Source organism: Notothenia rossii (genome assembly GCF_949606895.1).
Source record: "Notothenia rossii genome assembly, chromosome: 7".
In the NCBI taxonomy this organism is placed as follows: Eukaryota; Metazoa; Chordata; class Actinopteri; order Perciformes; family Nototheniidae; genus Notothenia; species Notothenia rossii.
The window spans coordinates 84,531,298-84,551,071 of NC_136905.1; the positions used below are offsets into that span (position 1 = coordinate 84,531,298).

The 19,774-nt window shown below is 42.3% G+C and overlaps 1 protein-coding gene across 2 annotated transcripts; it reads right to left on the minus strand.

Annotated features, from left to right (window-relative positions):
* Positions 1 to 5,434: 5,434 nt before the first annotated feature.
* On the minus strand, positions 5,435 to 19,573 carry hivep2b (HIVEP zinc finger 2b). 2 transcript variants are annotated; one of them, XM_079693855.1, is made up of 8 exons: positions 19,376 to 19,573; positions 18,849 to 18,957; positions 11,757 to 15,173; positions 10,922 to 11,067; positions 9,523 to 9,698; positions 8,352 to 8,450; positions 7,292 to 7,917; positions 5,435 to 6,124 (listed from the first exon to the last, which is right to left on the minus strand). In XM_079693855.1, exons 3-8 carry the CDS (start codon positions 15,072 to 15,074, stop codon positions 5,792 to 5,794), a joined length of 4,698 nt encoding a protein of 1,565 aa, XP_079549981.1. In that variant the 5' UTR covers positions 15,075 to 15,173; positions 18,849 to 18,957; positions 19,376 to 19,573; the 3' UTR covers positions 5,435 to 5,791. The 2 variants fall into 2 exon arrangements, with proteins under 2 accessions (XP_079549981.1, XP_079549980.1); XM_079693854.1 differs by lacking the exon at positions 18,849 to 18,957.
* Between the last annotated feature and the right edge of the window lie 201 nt (positions 19,574 to 19,774).

Consider the following 19,774-nt stretch of genomic DNA (forward strand, 5'->3'; position numbering starts at 1 on the left):
TGAACCCAAATACCTGTACTTTCTACTTCTCACATGTTGAACTCAAATACCTGTACTTTCTAAATCTTACATGTTGAACCCAAATACCTGTACTTTCTACTTCTCACATGTTGAACTCAAATACCTGTACTTTCTACTTCTTACATGTTGAACTCAAATACCTGTACTTTCTACTTCTTACATGTTGAACTCAAATACCTGTACTTTCTACTTCTCTCATTTTCCAAACAGGCTGGTTCCTTTAGTCTGAATGTGTGTTTGGTGGCGTGATCATTATTATTTAGAGTCATTGCGTGCCTATTGATTTGAACACGATCCGTGTATCCATCATTTCCTGGTCTTCTCTAAAGAAGAGGGACCAATGAAAACGTTGTCATGTTGCCGTTGGTCACCATGGAAACATTCATTAGCTAACAATGACATTATTGTTCTATTAATATAAAGGGAGGTCAGGTACTCTTTAAAACAGCTGCTAGTTATGGGTACTTTTTACTGAAGTACATTTCAAAGCCTCTTTACTTTCACTTGAGTAAAGAAGTTTAGTCAGTACTTCTACTTTTAACAGAATATTTTTAAACACGAGTATCTGTACTTCTACTTGAGTAAAGGATGTGTGCACTTTTGCCCTCTCTGAATCTAAGAAGCGCTGAGTCATGGAGAGAGCTTCCTGCAGGGTGTAAACATACTTAAATAATAGATGTCATCATGAAGACCCCCCTCTCTGAAAGGTTATGGTTAAATATGCTAATGATGCTAATGCTAACTGCTGGTTGGCTTAGGAGATCCAGAGACTGGAACAGAGTTTAAAATGTACGGATATTTTTGTGAAACTAATTTGCAATATTTTTGAATAAAAGTCGGAAAGTTTGAAAAGAAAATCTGAATATTTAGAGATTCATTTGTGGGAGAAATACATGAAAATATTTTGTGGAAAATAATAAAATAAGTTGAATAAGTTTCTTATTTCTTATTTTATTACTTTCCCTTCATGTTTTTGGTTTTATTTTTCACAGAAACACAAGTTATTCGTGCACTTTTTTTTCTGTCCTCAGCAAAAAAAAATGGTTGAGAAAAACATGTTTTTAGCCACAATCTGAAACAGTTTTTGGGTTAGGGTCTCTCTCTCTCTGTCTTGTTGTGTTGGGGATTTTCCACCAGAGGAGGGCACTGCTCCGAGGGAAAGTGCTGGGTTTCATGGGAATGGGTTTAAAGGAGGAAAGCATGAATAATAAGTTAAAGAGAAACTAAATAATGTTCGACACACATCCTCGGGTTCGAGGTATATTCGTTTTAACCCTCCTGTTGTCTTCGGGTCAAATCTGACCGATTCACTAATTTCTTCAATCATAACTTTTTTGTTTTACAGTCGATTGCATTCAGGCTTCATGATATCCTTCACAGCAGACATTTGAACATGGAAAATGGCTGATCACCACTTTCATTGAATTTTGGATGATTTAGTGAACTTTGTAACATCCATGGTGTACCCGGGTGACCGCCATAAAGAAAAGGAATTAGTAACCATCCGGATCAGATAAAACACACACACACACACACACACACACACACACACACACACACACACACACACACACACACACACACACACACACACACACACACACACACACACACACACACACACACACACACACACACACACACACACACACACACACACACACACACACACACACACACACACACACACACACACACACACACACACACACTCAAGTTGACACATTTCCCGCTCTTATGTGCCCCTCCCCCCACATGGATCACACCTGGCACACCAATACATGTTCGGTGTCTGTTCCTTGTATATTTACTTCAGTGTTTCATGTATACCAGTAGTCTGATACAATATGTACAGTTTGAAAGCTTGTTAAATGAAATGTGGTGATGATTAATGTTTTTTGTGTTAATGTAATAGCAGTTAAAACAGGACCGTTCAAATTTGACCGCGAACACCAAAGTAAGGGGGGGAACACGAAGACTATAGGAGGGTTAAACTATTTAAATCTTAACTCTAAAACTCTAGTTTTTATTTATTTCATTTAAGTATTGCCTCTTCTGTACACAAGCTACCTCACATCCGCTTCCATAACAATACTGATTTTATTATTATTATTTTAAGTACTTTCCAACTGCACATAGTCGTTTGGTATATCCAGATTTCATGTAAATAATGTTTCTATATCTTAACGTGAAATAGTTTCCATTGTGTTTTGGTTGTTTTTCTTTCTTCTATACAGTAACTGTGTTTATGTATGCACCATGTACAGAAACAGAAGCTTGTGTTTCTCTTTAAATACGACCAAAAACACGAAGAAAAGAGGGAAACATTTGCTTCTTTCACACCAGAAAAATAGCTGAAAACAGAAAATACGTTTAAAAATAATCTCACGTTTTACCCTAAAAATGTGCTTTCAAAAAAGACAAAAATGCACAAAATGCAGCTAAAAAACACAGGGAATAAAGTGAAAGAGAAGTTAGTCGAGCGCACAAAAAGAACAGCGGACACACAAAGAAAGACGGGAAAAAGAAATATATTTGAAAACGTAGGAAAAAAAGTGAAAAAGAAGCGATGAAAATATTGACAAATAACTTGACACCCAAAGAAATGGCTAAAAGCGGAAGGTAAAAGAAATAAGCTAATGTTTGACCCCAAAAATTAGCTTTTAAAAAAGGACATAGATTTAAGAAAATAAACTCGTGTTTCTCACAAAATACAGCTAAAAAACACAGGGAATAAAATGAACGAGAAGTTAATGGAGCGCACAAAAAGAACAGCTGACACACAAAGAAAGACGGGAAGAAGAGACACTGAAATATATTTGAAAACGTAGGAAAAAAAGTGAAAAAGAAGCACCTTTTTCTACCAAAGCTTGGCTGAAAACACTGAGAGAGAATGTAGGGGTTAGCTCGTTACGAAACCCTGAATAACGAGTTAAAGAAAAACAAAATGAACTGCGACACACATCCTGGAGTTTGAAGCATACTGTCTTTGAATAACCTGGATTGAATGTGTGAGAGTGGAGCACCAATCAGAGAAACCACAGTTTGGCTACTGAGGATTTATTTTTCCACCCCAAAAGATGTGATGAGAGGTAAAAATGATGATTCTTCCTCTGTGAGCTTACAGGGACGTTCATAGACATGAGGCACAAAGCAGTTCATTCAATATGAGTTCACAATAAAAACAATGTGAGTACGTAACGTAGGCCAGAGCGCGTCCCCGTCCGCACCGTCACGTCACCACAAAGAAAATACAAGAAATCAAAGATACATGTTCAGAGAGTAAAGCAGGGCACCTTTTTAAATACTTTATGTAAACATGAGAGAACAAAGTGTTTCTGATTTCAAATCCATCCAGTAACAGCGTTTTTTTAAAGATTAAATCTCATCTGCAGACTTTCTACGGAGGCCGACAGGTGCAAACAACGACCTGAAACACTAGGAGAGATGAAGATACAAAAACACATGAAGAAACATCTGCAGTAACTTGAGGAGACATGGCAGCGTTTAGAGAAAGCTGCAGAACCCAAACCCTGAAGAAGCTCAAACACAATGGAGACCAGGGGACACTATAGAGTGACGCACACAGCTGAGAGACATGGGGACACTAAAGAGTGACGCAGACAGCTGAGAGACATGGGGACACTAAAGAGTGATGCACACAGCCGGAGACCAGGGGACACTAAAGAGTGACGCACAAAGCTGGGAGACCAGGGGACACTAAAGAGTGAAGCACACAGCTGGGAGACCAGGGGACACTAAAGAGTGAAGCACACAGCTGGGAGACCAGGGGACACTAAAGAGTGACGCACACAGCTGAGAGACCAGGGGACACTAAAGAGTGACGCACACAGCTGGGAGACCAGGCAACACTAAAGAGTGATGCACACAGCTGAGAGACATGGGGACACTAAAGAGTGATGCACACAGCTGGGAGACCAGGGGACACTAAAGAGTGACGCACACAGCTGGGAGACCAGGCAACACTAAAGAGTGATGCACACAGCTGGAGACCAGGGGACAATAAAGAGTGATGCACACAGCTGAGAGACATGGGGACACTAAAGAGTGATGCACACAGCTGGGAGACCAGGGGACACTAAAGAGTGATGCACACAGCTGGAGACCAGGCAACACTAAAGAGTGATGCACACATCTGAGAGACATGGGGACACTAAAGAGTGACGCACACAGCTGGGAGACCAGAAAAAAAAGTTTAACTAAAAAAAAAAAACGTTTTCACCCAGCTGTGTGCGTCGCTCTTTAGTGTCCCCTGGTCTCCAGCTTTGTGCGTCACTCTTTAGTGTCCCCTGGTCTCTGTTGTGTTTGAGCTTCTTCAGCATTAGGTTTCTGCAGCTTTCAGTAAACGCTGCCATGTCTCCTCAAGCTGCTGACTGTTCTCTAAACGCTGCATGTGTCGTCAAGTTGCTGAAGATGTTTCTTCATGTGGAACCTTTGGGTTTTTATATCTAGGTCATTGTAAAGTGTTTGCACCTGTGGGCCACCGTACCTTTAACCTCTCAAAGAGATAAACATCCACATAAAAAGTTTCAACACTGCAAAAATACTTGAAATCATAGAAATACACCTTTATGTACAGAGTAATGCACCTGGTGCAGGATCAGCACTAACGTATACCTTACAGTAAAGTGATATTGATTTCTGCAGTTAAATGCAAGACAACAGACCGTCCACTGATCATCATAGCCCCTTGAACTTTTGTGCAACAAGTTTCACAAAATGAGAAAGAAAACTGGAATGTTTCTAAAAAATGAACACGAATAAAAACTCCCTTATTTTCAAGATGAAAGCATGAAAGTGCATCGTCATGAAACGCTTCTGGTCGTGTGTGTGAGAGAAAAACGTAACCAAAGCAAAGACGTGGCTCAAACGGCTGCATAAGTACAGATATACCATATAAATAGTAGTCAAATATCTCAATAAGTGCTCACGTTCTAATATATAAATACATCTTACATCTTATCTATTTTTGTGCAATAGCAAATTCCATGCATTTTTTTTACCAAGATAAAAACCACGACATTTAGAAAAATGCAACATAGGAAACTTTTTCCTTTTTTTCTTTTAAGATTGTTTCACAATAAATCAAGCTGCAGCCGGATCGACGGCACGAGAAACAAAGAGCTTTCTTCCCATAATAAATAAATAAAAGATGAAAAGCAAAGTAAAGGCACAGACGCTCGCCGCCGCTTCCGAAGCACCGAACCGCACGAGGAAAGCGTCTACTTCAAATTTGGTCAGACTGTTTCATAATACACATTTCCCCTTATATAAATAGTGTTCAGTTACTGCACTACTGCATCACACCTCGATATGATTACATTAAACAACAGTCTATTCTCAAAGTACACATACAGTCAAATATTCGTATGCATCTAAGAAGGAGTATAAGTATCGTACAGATCCATAAATATAATTTATGTGCAATTGTATGCAAACTACTATGTCAGACAAAGGCATATTAGCATAATATCTTTCCGTATTGCACCTGCACCCAGCAATGATTCTCCGGTTCTCCTTGGGGACCTTTTCAAGTTCTCCTTCTTCTGTTTCCGGTTCTTCTGTTTCAAGTTCTTCTGTTTCAAGTTCTTCTGTTTCCGGTTCTTCTGTTTCCGGTTCTTCTGTTTCCGGTTCTTCCTCTTCTTCTGTTTCAATCTCCTCGTCAAACGGAGCGATGTGCGACACCAGAGGGCGTTTCTAAAGATCCTCTGAGGGGGTTAGAGTTAAAGATGAGAGTGAGATGAGTTTCTCAGTGAGGTTCCTCTGTGGTGATCTTCAGCGAGGCGATGGCGTTGAGGCAAGTTTGTACTTCCTGTTCTGGGTTTTTCCCCGGGTGATTTTCTCCTCCAGCGTCTTCCACTGCAGATTCGATGCCCAGGAACGACCCCTCGCTGCTGGGGGTGGTCGGGGCCGAGGAGAGGGGGGCATCAGGGCTGGAGGAAGGTGGAGGTGTGGAGGTGGAGGGTGACATCTGGTGTCCTCCAATGGGAACCAATGGGAGAAGAGAGCGGGTTGAATGCTGGGAGTGAAGGGGGAGGTGGCTGAGGAGGTTTTTGGGGGGCGACAAGCTGCTCCTCTGATCCTGGAAACAAAAGAGAATCAGAGTTCCTTTATTAGGGTTGGGACAAAAGTGTTTTTGACACAGCAGTTAGTAAAGCACATCCCACATGTCTAAGTCTAGGGGTCTGAGGGGTCTAGCATCTTTGATGAGAACTTGTTTCTTTGCAAAAGGCCGAAACTTCCCACCACGATCATTCTAATCTAAACCCTATTAGGAGCCGAACCTCCCAAACCTGTCCTTTTCATTTCAAAGGCTATCGTAGTTCTGTAAAGAAACAGTCAGAAAGAAAACGTGGAAGCGTCGCCTGTCCCAGATGTTCTGTCCCAAAACAAGGAAATAAACAAGGACACATTTGACTTGGGAATCTGCAATGTGTTACCTTTCCACCATCTTGGGGTAAAATGCTTAACCGGACTTTTGGTTTAGCTTCGGGCCGGGAATCAAATTGGTGAGTTTCAACTTCTTTTCTTTGCCAAAGGCCAAAAGTTCCCACCACTATCATCCAGATCTAAACCCTATTAGGTGCCGAACCTCCCGTTACCTATCATTTTAATTTCAAAGGTTAGTTTAGTTCTGAATCTGTAAAGAAACAGTCCCAACAAAACGTGGAAAGGTATTTCCAAGTCAGAGCTCGTTTGAAACACTCTCATTAAGTCTCCGTCCCAAAACAAGGAAATAAACAAGGACATATTTGACTTGGGACTTGGGCTACCTTTCCACCATTTTTGGGGAAATGCTTCTTGGACTTTAGGTGTAGCACCAAATTGGTGAGTTTTAACTTCCTTTTCCAAAACTTTATCAATTGTTTCTTTGCCCACGCTTCCCACCAAAGATTATCCAAATCTGACCCATATTTTCAGATGTTTCATAATACCGATCATCTCCATTTCAAAGACTCTTCGAGGTTTTGAAAAGAAAGAAAAGATGGCACATCCCGTATATCAAAGTCAGGATCAGCTTGAATCCCACAAAGGAAGGCTATGTGCCGAAACAATTAAAAACAACAAGGAAATATTGATCTTGACAATCTGCTACGTGGAACGGTTTCACATGCTTTGGGAATTTGCTCATTGGCGTTTCGGATAAGCAACGGGACCCGAAGTGTTGAGGTGCATCTTTCTATCATATCTTTCCTTTGTTTATGTTTGAGCATAGATTCCTAACCCTATAACTCGGGGGTGTCCTTACCGTCTCCATTTCAAAGTGTCCTTTCTCCATCTCCATCTTGATGGCCTGCGCTCGGCTCTTCTCCCCCTTGTATTGATGTTGATGTTGATGTTGATGCGACCCTCTGCGTGGAGAAACCGCTCTGAGCACAACCCTCTGCCTCCCTCTGGCCGACGCCTCCCCGGGGGAGAGGGGCCTCTGAACGGGGGAGAAACTGGGAGAACTGGGCCTCAACGGAGAGGAATCCCAACGTGGGGAAGACCGTCCTCTCGGGGAAAGTTCCCTCATCGGGGACGGATAACGAAGACGAGATGGAGACGGTTCTCTGATCGGAGACTCCCATCCTGGAGACAGCAGACAGGAAGTGTACGGGTCAAACAGGAAGCTGGTTTGATCCGGAGAAAGCATCGTCAACGAGTCTTCGTCCGTAGACTTCGAGTATCCGTGGATGGTGGAGGTGACGGATAAAGACGTGACACCACACGATTGAGGACTCGTGCTCCTCGAACGCAGTTTCGGAGTCGAATCTCCGTCGTAATCCTCGTCCTCTTCGTCCTCTTCGTCGATCTCGTCTTCGTCCATACCGTCCGAATCATCGGCGTCTGAGAACTGGTGTTTGGCGGTGACCGATGTCTTTGATTCGTCCACTTCGAAAGAGAAACAGCAGTTTAGTTTGAGCTGAAATTCTGTCTTTTACATTTGCCTTGTCTTTTAACACGAACGTGTCCCAAACTGGGATCAACAAAGTACTTCTTATCTTATCTCATCTTTCTCGCTTATAGGACTCATTCCTGCACTCACTGAAGCAATAACCACTAAACCATTAATCAGATAAGTCGATATAAGTCTGTACGTTACCCTTTTCAAGATTGAAGGCTTTATTGCCATGTGCACATTAGCTACAGTGTAGATATGGCAATGAAAAACGGAAGTCACGGACTCCTTCAACAGTGAAAATGAATATATATAGGAAATATAACAAATAAAACTGATTAAATAGTGCAAGTAAATACAAATAAAATAGAAATCGTGCAAGAAGAGTCTTTAAACAAGTCAATTGAATATGATATATTATAGATACCGTGTTCCTGTATCTCCGTATCGTCCATCGTCACCGACACTCCCAGCTCAAGACATTTCTTCATGTGTGCCTTCGACTTCATATGTTTAGTCAGGTTTCCTGTAAAACAAAAACACTAAGGATGAGAAACAGATTTGAACACGTATTTTATAAAATAGTTGTCCTTTCATGAAAGAAAGCTGAACAGTTTTAAGAAAGTCCAATTTAGAAAAGTCGGCAAAAGAATTATATAAATAAGTGGAAAAAAAATATCTGATCTTTCACCGCAGTGCCTCAACTAGAACCACTAGTGTTTATATAGGCTAACTTCTTTTTGTGGAATTACTGTTTCTCTGACATGAACCTCCTTCCTAATTAAATGTAATAGATGTGTATCAGTTAGTTTCTAGATAAACAAACTGGATGTAAATAATTTGTATTTTATATTTTGGTATGGGCTAAAAAACGGTGATCCATGAAGTCAGTCAAAATAAATATCATTTCTTGAACAATAAAACCCAAAAAGAAATAACTTTTAAACGACAGAAATAGCAAGCATGAGTTCACCGGTCCTGCTCAGAACATTCAGGGTTTGGTTTCTAAATAATAGTTTTAGTTTACACAAAGTTTCAAAGTATTTCAGCTCATCATTACAGTTATTCCACACATGAACACCTTCTGTTGAGATGCAATCAAGTTTGGAATTTATTCGTATGGGTGGTTTTTTGAAAAGGCAGTTTCCTCTCAACATGTGTGTTGGGAAAACACTGAATGTACTCTTCCAACATCAGAGTAACATGATAACAAAGGTATCAACTGTAGCTGTGAACATGACAGGATGTGTGATTACCTAGAAGAGCATCAGGACTGTTTGAGGCATATGATAGCTATGTGATTAACATGAGGATTCAGCCTCTATGGAGAGAGACATCAAGCATGCTCATTTCTGACGTGGAGCTAATCTGAAGTAAACATTGAATACTGCTTTCTATTCCTCCATCTTGTGACTGTGGAACTCCCTCTCTTGGATATCAGCATGTGAAGGACACTGTTCAGGAACTAGTTGATGCTCTGTATGTGATGACTACTTCCATTCTGGAGAGGATCACAGATACATGGATACTGAGATTCAAGCTCAAGCCGGGGACCAGGGATTATTAACAGGGAGATCTTTCTAACAATGGGTGTGTACCTTTAGTCTTGAAGGCGAAGTTGCAGACCCTGCAGACGTACGGCCGGACGTCAGTGTGAGTTCGGATGTGTTTCTTCAACATGCTCGGCTTCTTGCAGCGGATCCCACACTCCTCGCAGATATACTTCCCCCGACCGCGACCTCGCACATACACATACTCCTCATTGGACTTATACCTGGAACACAGAAACAGTTTCAGACTTTAGTTCCACCTGGAGTAAATCCACCAGCTACCCTGCAGTATACAAAGTCATTCAGACTAGCTGCACCTTTATCAGCTTTGAGAACACTTTCATGATCAATCATTATAAAACATATCATATCTATTATTCTGAAATGGACCAATCTGCACAATGACTACTTTTACTGTCTTTCACTATATTTTGATGAGAATACTTTTCTACTTTTACTTGAGGAACATTTTGAATGCAGGACTTTTACTGTAACAGAGTATTCCTACACTCTGGTACTTCTACTTTTACTCAAGAACAAGATCTGAATACTTCTACTTTTACTCAAGTACAAGATCTGAGTACTTCTACTTTTACTCAAGTACATGATCTGAGTATTTCTACTTTTACTCAAGTACAAGATCTGAGTACTTCTACTTTTACTCAAGTACAAGATCTGAGTACTTCTACTTTCACTCAAGTACAAGATCTGAGTACTTCTACTTTCACTCAAGTACAAGATCTGAGTACTTCTACTTTTACTCAAGTACAAGATCTGAGTACTTCTACTTTTACTCAAGTACAAGATCTGAGTACTTTTACTTTTACTCAAATACAAGATCTGAGTACTTCTACTTTCACTCAAGTACAAGATCTGAGTACTTTTACTTTTACTCAAATACAAGATCTGAGTACTTCTACTTTTACTCAAGTACAAGATCTGAATACTTCTACTTTTACTCAAGTACAAGATCTGAATACTTCTACTTTTACTCAAGTACAAGATCTGAGTACTTCTACTTTCACTCAAGTACAAGATCTGAGTACTTCTACTTTTACTCAAGTACAAGATCTGAATACTTCTACTTTTACTCAAGTACAAGATCTGAGTACTTCTACTTTCACTCAAGTACAAGATCTGAATACTTGTACTTTTACTCAAGTACAAGATCTGAGTACTTCTACTTTTACTCAAGATCTGAGTACTTCTCCTTGTACTGTAGTACTATATCTGAGTACTCCCCCCCTCTGAGCACTCCCCCCCCTCTGAGCACTCCCCCCCCTCTGAGCACCCCCCCCCTCTGAGCACTCCCCTCCCCTCTGAGCACTCCCCCCCCCTCTGAGCACTCCCCCCCTCTGAGCACTCCCCCCCTCTGAGTACTTCCCCCTGTCCCTAAATAGCGCTGTGCTGTCAGCAGAGTGTTATGATAGCTGATATCTTCACTGACCCCCCCTCAAAGATCTTGATTCGAGTTGGCAGCGTCTGAACGGCCTCCCGCTCTTTCCACTCGTCTTTGGCAGATTTCACTCTGATTTCTTTCCCCTTCTTCCCGTAAGCGGCGTCGTTCTCTCGGGGCTCCGGTTTCCTCTGCAGCTGAATCGGATGAACAAACATTTTGTTAACATCCATTTTAAAGCGGACACCGTATCGACGGCGTAACGCGATGCTGACAATATTGAATGTCAAACATGGCGCTACACGAAATGTTTGGCAAACATGGATAATGCTGAAGGGGGAAACTCTACAGGAAACCTCAAATCAAACTACCTCATTCATGTACTCTCTGAAAAACGATGATTTTAGGGTCAATATTGCAGATTATATTCAAGTCGATTATTGTATAAAAGAAACAAGAACATTGTTAAACATGTGTATCTCAGGTCCTAAAGGCCATGCTGATGTGCTACATGTCCAAAGACATTCTGCATTTTGGTTTGTTATGAATATAAGTAATAATTTCATCTCGAAAATTCAATAAAAATACATTGGAAAGTAACACTAATTACACAATGAGGGTTTTGGATGTAATATGTTTTTAAAAAAAGTACCTGGTTTAATTGCAGCTATTGTCAGTATGTCTCAATGTTAACAACCTATCTAATGCAACACATTGCCGTAATGAATTCAAGCTCATATCTGCAGCTTTCGCCAAAATACCTAAGAGTTTGACAAATGTTGGGCAAAAAGCATTCTCCATTTCAAATCCCTGAGAGGTCAGAAAGAAGACTTGAATGCAAAATGATCCAGTGTGAAATAAAAAGGTATTTAGGATATCTCCTCACCTGCTCCACGGTTTGCCTCCACATGAGCAGCGACGACACCAACTTCCCTGCCCCTGGTTGACCAATGGCTGCCTTGCTATAGATAACAGAGCCTCCTTTCTGTTTGGATCTCAGTAGAGCCAAGGCGGCGCTTGTGTTCAAATCCAAAGGGTTTGGGTTGTGGCTGCTGACGCCCCACGAGGCGTAAACGGAGGAAAACGGGGCGTCGCTGTGCGAGTAGTTCGGCTTTGTGTGGTTCAGGAAACACCAGCTGACGCCCGTCGTCGTGCGAAGACTCGGAAATGATCTTGAATGCTCGGAGATCAAAACATCTTGATTGGTAACGAGTTTCGCCACCAATTCCACTCGCTTCTCAACACCAATTTCTTTCCCGTATGGAGGCGAGCTGCTTTCCATGGTGGATTCGAGGCGTGTGATAGCCTGAGGTGTTGACGCTCGCCCCTTCTCTTCGCTCAGGTAACATTTCCCTAGCTCCACGGCGCTCAGTTCCTCCACGATCTGCCCGAACATCCGCTCCTCTTTCACCCGTTTCTGCTGCTTCACCTCCATGAAAAGATCCAGGCTGCTGGCGGGCGAAAGCATCCGTTTGTTGGCGCCACCACTGGAGGCGTTGGTGATGGAAATGGTTCTGGACGTCAGAGAAAGAGGAATGCCCGTTTTCAGTTTAGCCGACGACAAATCGAGAGCTTCCGTCGACGTCTGTCTGGAAACGCCAGAGATCTGAGTCTGAGAGGCGGCGCTTTCGTACTGATTGTCGAAAATCTGTGATACTGACGTGTACGTGATGCTGCCGTACGATGGCACGTGAGTTTGTAATCTCACGGGAACTAAGAGGCTCGGATGGGACAGCTGGGGAAACGTGTTCCCGGTGGAGAATATTGGCAACGTGTTGCTGAGGTGAAACCCTTGCTGCCCCACCTCAGTTTCCATATTCAACGATTCCTGCCTCACCAAGTCCCCCCTCGTTCTCTCCCTCAAATCCACGTGTCTGAGTTTAGAAGTTTGCGTAAGGCTACCGTAATCGAACGATATGCTACGAGCCTCTGGTAGTTCCTTGCGTAAGTTACAAGGCGCTTGTTCTGAAGACGATCGCCTCATTTCATGTTGTTGTCTCTGGTTGAGTAGCGATAAGTTATGAACGCTTCCCGGCACCGCCAGAAGCTCCAACGGTTTCCCAAACTCATCTTGTCGGGCGGGCGACTTCAAAACCTCCTCCCTGTCGAAGGAAAACGTGGAGCAATAAGATAAGTTGCTGTCTTGGCTTGGACTTCGGGAGAGACTTGTACACGCCGACTCAAAACTAGATTCCCCGGAGGAGTGCTCGATGTCGGCCAAGCGGAGCCTCTTCTTCTTCGGGGGGAGTTTCTCCGGAGGGAATTGTGCTAAGGTCTCGCTCCTCTGAGGCCACTGAAACTCCTCCTTCTCCGGCTCTTTCACCTTCACCTCGGGAGCTTTCTCTGGGCTGTCGGGCTCCACCGTCACCCTGATTTCTGGGACTTGTATGCTGGGTTGCCGCACCAACTTGGGGATTTGAAAGGACTGATCGCTCCTCTCCAACGACTCACAGGACTCCATCGCTTGAAAGGAAACCCCTTCCTGTCTCAGCGCGTGATACTGTTCAGAGTGAGGCCTGTGTATGGAGTTTGTGTGCTGGATAACAGATATTACATTCCCTAAAGTTTTACGACCAGACATTTCCGGACTCACTGATATGTCAAACTGCGGATGTCCTAACGCCATAATGCCAGCCACGGCTTGTTTAACATCGTAGTCTTTGCTCGAGTCAAACATCTCCTCACATTCATCCCGTCCCTCGTATTGTCCCGACAGATCTTCCTCTTCCCGTTTCTCTTTCCGACGTTTCCGCGTTGCCAGCTCCATGGCGTGTCTCTGATGGCTCGTACCAGAGGGGCAGCTTTCCATTTCTGATCCTGAGATCATTGACACACCGCTCTCCATCATCTTTCCGCCGTCTACATCTACATGGCTTTCGTTTGCCGAGTGCTCGAAGGCAGCTTGTCTCCGGAGTCTCCTCATACCGCCGATACTCGCTCTCTCGTCGAACGAATGGCTTCCTCTGAGTGCGGGAGGCATGTTCAGACACACATCGGAAGACGTTGGCATCGAGTTGCTTCTGATCAGAAACGCATCAGACTGAAGTTCCTGAGCATCCTCCCTCAGCAACGACTTTGTGTTTATTTTAATCGACTCGACCGCGTCTTTTTCCTGGGTGAAAACACGGGACACGCCTCTTTCCGAGCGTCTTTCCGCCGCCTGGGCAAAAGCGGCGGCCGTCTGCTTTGGGCTCGGTTTGTAGCATTTCCCGAACATTATTTCCTGATAGGATTTGGCGTTGGTGTTCGGAGGCCCGGTTTGGTGCTCTGTGCTTTCTGAACGAGAGAAATATCCCGAATCCGTGCTGCCTTTACTGGATTGACTCGGCAGCGACAGGTTGTTCTCCGAGTCGCTGCTTCTTTTCTCAGAAAGCCTCAGAGCCAGCCTTTGTTTGATCGCGCTGGATTGAATCGAACGACTTGTCTCGGCGTTGGTTTCTTGTGGAACATCCTGGATTCCCTTCTTCTGAGAAATGAGATTGAGTACTCTTACGGCCGTGTTATCCGATGCCTCCACCGGAGAGTCAAGAAGCAGCAGCGGGTCGCTGAGAGTGTCCTCATCCGAGTCTGATGTTTGCTCAGCATCGGAGAACAACTCGCCTTCCCCTTCAAACGAATCCATATTAGCGAGTCCTGACATCGAACCGGCTTTGACGGCGTGAGCATGAGACTTCCTGTGTTTGTATAAGTTACTCTTGGTTTTGAAGGAGAATCCGCAGGGGATGCACGGATAGGGTCGTTCTCCGGTGTGCGATCGAATGTGTTTCTTCAGAACGCTCGGTTTGGCACATGCTCTCCCGCAATAATCACAAACATACTTCCCGGGCTTTTGTGGTTTCTGCTCCATCTTCTCCTCGGAAATCGGGTCCATGGCTGAATGGGAACACTGGTGAACTTCAGGTGAACTGGTGGACTTCCTGTGGGATGCAAGGCCAGGTGATTGTGTAGAGAGTGCAGCTTTTTGCCTGCCAATGGGAAACGGTTTCGTAGATTGCGGTGGATTCGCCTCATAGTCTTGATGGATCGAGAACTGGTCTTCAAACGATTCTTCGCTCCGACCTTCCTCCAGTTGTCGGGGCCATCCTTTAGTTTTAGTTTCCACTTCGTGTGCTTCCTCCGAGGGGATTTCTCTCTTTGAAACCACATTTCCATCATGACCCTCATCGGAGCTCCTCGCCGCCGCAGTAGTTTCAAGTGACTCCATGAAATCCAATGTCTTTGGGATCGATTTTCAAGGGCAATATCTGTTATGTAACTGTAGTGATATTAACATTCATGCGAACGGATGTCGGGGAAGGGTCACCTGGAAGAAAAGCAGACAGAACATACAGTTAGAAAGATATGCATGTATCAGAAAAACATTCTTCTAAATATCACGCTGCACGGTTAGTCATTTGAGAGAAGATTCCTTTCATGCTAAATGTCCTTAAATCTTTCATTCCTCTGTTTATATCATATTCAAGTGAATATGTTTACACTATTTAAAGACTTTAGGGAGTTTATTTTAATATTTCCTCCAAAACATTAAAGGAAAAATAAAATAAAAGTTAGTTGCAACTAAGGATGTATGATAGGAAATGCTGCAGATATATAAATCACAATATGAGCAATGTTTGCAAAAGTTAAATTGAGCTTTAATTGAATCCTTAATGTTGACACAAACTGCTCAGGTAGAATTAAATAAAAAAAGTTCAGGGAAAATGATTTTGGTTTTTAGATTTTTCCGATTAGTGCACAAATTAATCCACGCACTAATTGATAGTTGCTGTTTTATCCAAACTAAGACCACATCATGTTGGACTACTTGGTCTTCACCCTTGAGTTCACCCTTTTTAACAGTCGTCCAAATCAAATTGGAAATATAAAAAATATAACGAGCTCCTTCACAGCGGGAATGGAAAAAAAACACATAATTTTCCCAACACTTTTTTAAAAAACACCAAGGAACCTGGTGTGTGTGTGTGTGTGTGTGTGTGTGTGTGTGTGTGTGTGTGTGTGTGTGTGTGTGTGTGTGTGTGTGTGTGTGTGTGTGTGTGTGTGTGTGTGTGTGTGTGTGTGTGTGTGTGTGTGTGTGTGTGTGTGTGTGTGTTTCAGGATCATGCTTTTACTCAGGGGTAGAAGGGAAGGTCTATTCAGAAGAAGAAGTATACTGCAAAAGTACCTGAGTAGTATCTGCAGCATGTACCTAAAGTATAAAGTATAAAGGCCATAATTTGATCTTTTAGTATTTATTTTGAATTTTCTTTACCTTTGGGTTATTATTAGTATTGATGCAAACAGAATTTAAATATTCTAGCGACCTGAATCCATGACAAATGTCACTTTAATGTAAAAACTGCAGGTAGCAGGTTAAAGATTATTCAGCATTGCATCAAACATAGATTTTACAAACAGTTGTCATATTGTAAGTTATGCATACGAGGCTGCACATATACTGTATACACACACACACACACACACACACACACACACACACACACACACACACACACACACACACACACACACACACACACACACACACACACACACACACACACACACACACACACACACACACACACACACACACACACACACACACACACACACACACACACTTTACAATTATTTGTGCACCCTATATTCAGAACAATTCACCTGAAGTGAAGGGGTGGGGACAAAATGGACATGTCCCCAGTATAAATGACAGCTGGGGTCAGAGTCTTTGCGCTGTCCCGTACGCAGAGTGGGAAGTAGTGGAGTACAAATACTTTGTTACTGTACTTAAGTAGATGTTTCTGGTATCAGTACTTTACTTCACTACTTATTTTCTGACCACTATTTACTTTGACTTCTTACATGTTGAACACAAATACCTGTACTTTCTACTTCTTACATGTTGAACCCAAATACCTGTACTTTCTACTTCTTACATGTTGAACCCAAATACCTGTACTTTCTACTTCTTACATGTTGAACACAAATACCTGTACTTTCTACTTCTTACATGTTGAACCCAAATACCTGTACTTTCTACTTCTTACATGTTGAACACAAATACCTGTACTTTCTACTTCTTACATGTTGAACACAAATACCTGTACTTTCTACTTCTTACATGTTGAACTCAAATACCTGTACTTTCTACTTCTTACATGTTGAACTCAAATACCTGTACTTTCTACTTCTTACATGTTGAACCCAAATACCTGTACTTTCTACTTTTTACATGTTGAACTCAAATACCTGTACTTTCTACTTCTTACATGTTGAACTCAAATACCTGTACTTTCTACTTCTTACATGTTGAACACAAATACCTGTACTTTCTACTTCTTACATGTTGAACACAAATACCTGTACTTTCTACTTCTTACATGTTGAACTCAAATACCTGTACTTTCTACTTCTTACATGTTGAACTCAAATACCTGTACTTTCTACTTCTGACATGTTGAACACAAATACCTGTACTTTCTACTTCTTACATGTTGAACACAAATACCTGTACTTTCTACTTCTTACATGTTGAACACAAATACCTGTACTTTCTACTTCTTACATGTTGAACACAAATACCTGTACTTTCTACTTCTTACATGTTGAACACAAATACCTGTACTTTCTACTTCTTACATGTTGAACACAAATACCTGTACTTTCTACTTCTTACATGTTGAACTCAAATACCTGTACTTTCTACTTCTTACATGTTGAACACAAATACCTGTACTTTCTACTTCTTACATGTTGAACCCAAATACCTGTACTTTCTACTTCTTACATGTTGAACTCAAATACCTGTACTTTCTACTTCTCTCATTTTCCAAACAGGCTGGTTCCTTTAGTCTGAATGTGTGTTTGGTGGCGTGATCATTATTATTTAGAGTCATTGCGTGCCTATTGATTTGAACACGATCCGTGTATCCATCATTTCCTGGTCTTCTCTAAAGAAGAGGGACCAATGGAAACGTTGTCATGTTGCCGTTGGTCACCATGGACACATTCATTAGCTAACAATGACATTATTGATCTATTAATATAAAGGGAGGTCAGGTACTCTTTAAAACAGCTGCTAGTTATGGGTACTTTTTACTGAAGTACATTTCAAAGCCTCTTTACTTTGACTTGAGTAAAGAAGTTTAATCAGTACTTCTACTTTCACCAGAGTATTTTGAAACACGAGTATTTGTACTTCTACTTCCATAATCTTGTCCGGAAACCTCTCAAAGTGAATCCCTCTTCTCTCCGGTTTCACATCTTTAGCCTCTGAGGTCGTCTCCATCGTCTCCGTTTCAGACGCTGTCCTCTTAACGAGGTTACATAAGATTATCTGGTTCAGACCCTCTGAGTTCCCCTTAATTAGGACATCCTCCTCCTCCTCAGGCGCTAAATAACCAAGGTGACTCCACAGAGACGTTCAGGGATGATAGGCTCCCTTTTCTCAGCTTTATTTTAGGCTGTGTTGTGCTCCCGCAGCTCTGCTTTCCGACTGATTTGAACGCCTCTTATGGTTAGAGAGAGGGTGGATAATGAAGGATGGCGAGGGCTGTGTGATTCAACAATAATAATAATAATAATAATAATAATAATAATGAATAAGTTATTACTTCAACAAATTGAATTCATTTGAACTGGCATGTCGAACATTTTGGAGCTATTTTTTAATGTATTATTAGTTATATATTTTTCTTCTTGTTTATTCGTTCATATTTACAGTAGATGATATTTTCTGTATATTTATATTATTGATTATTATTCATATTTTTTCTTTCTTTATCAATATATATTATAAAATGTTTAATTTGTATAATATGTTTCTTGCCCATTTGTATTGTCTTTGAAATGTATTTATGTCCTATATGTGCATTGCTTAGAAGCCTGGGACTTCAGATTCCCATCACCACATCTACACTGAAGCTGTGCATAAGATAATAAAGCCTTTGAATCTTTGAATAAAAATAACAAAAATAACAAAAAGCTTTTCCAATTTTACCTCAAATACACATTTTCCCGGACGGATTTGAACGCCTCTCGCTGCAGCGCTACAGAGAGGCGGATAATGAAGGATGGCGATCTGTGTTTTCAACAGGGAGGTGAATGAACTAAAGTGGGGGTAAAAACACACACACATTCAAAGGCCTGGCAGCAGGGAGCCCCCCCCCCCCCCCCACACACACACACACATACACACACACACACACACGCACACACTCACACACTTCAAGGTCGACCTGACCTCATTGCTTAGTATTTTCCATCCTCGGGTGCAGAGTGACAGCCCGATAAGAGATAACGCAAACCTCCAGAGTGTAACATGCAGAACATATGACACAGCATGACGTCCACACACAGCGGCAGGTGGTACAGTGGTTAAACTGGGGTACACTATGTCCGCATGCACGGGGGAGACAATGAGAGGATCCATGAAAAAAATCCCACATGAAGCACACACATAGCGGGGGGGGTGAGAGAGAGAAAGCAGCTGACATTCACACCTCAAATAATAATCCTGATACCAACCTGACATTTGAAAAGCCCCCGTTCCCATGTCCACGGTCACATTCAGGACCCCCGCTGGGCCTTTTTTAGTCCATTTTGTCCGTTCTGGAGGTGCCTGGGCGACAGTACGGAGCGAAATGACCGAGTAAGAGTCCCATCACCGGGCGTACATTTAACGGATCTATTGATGCAGCCGGTCACCGGAGAAAATACCCGAGCGTGACGTGAGCCCAGCACAGAAATAGCAAAGGGGCCCGAGGAGGGGAAGCACGAAGGCCCACGATTCAGGGCTCTTTCAGCTGCCTCACACTGAGGAGGGGGGGGGGGGGGGGGGGGGGGGGGGGGGCATGTCAGGATAAAATGGGAGGTATGCTGCACATTCATGCACTACACTACCATTTAAATATAGTATTCTTTTGT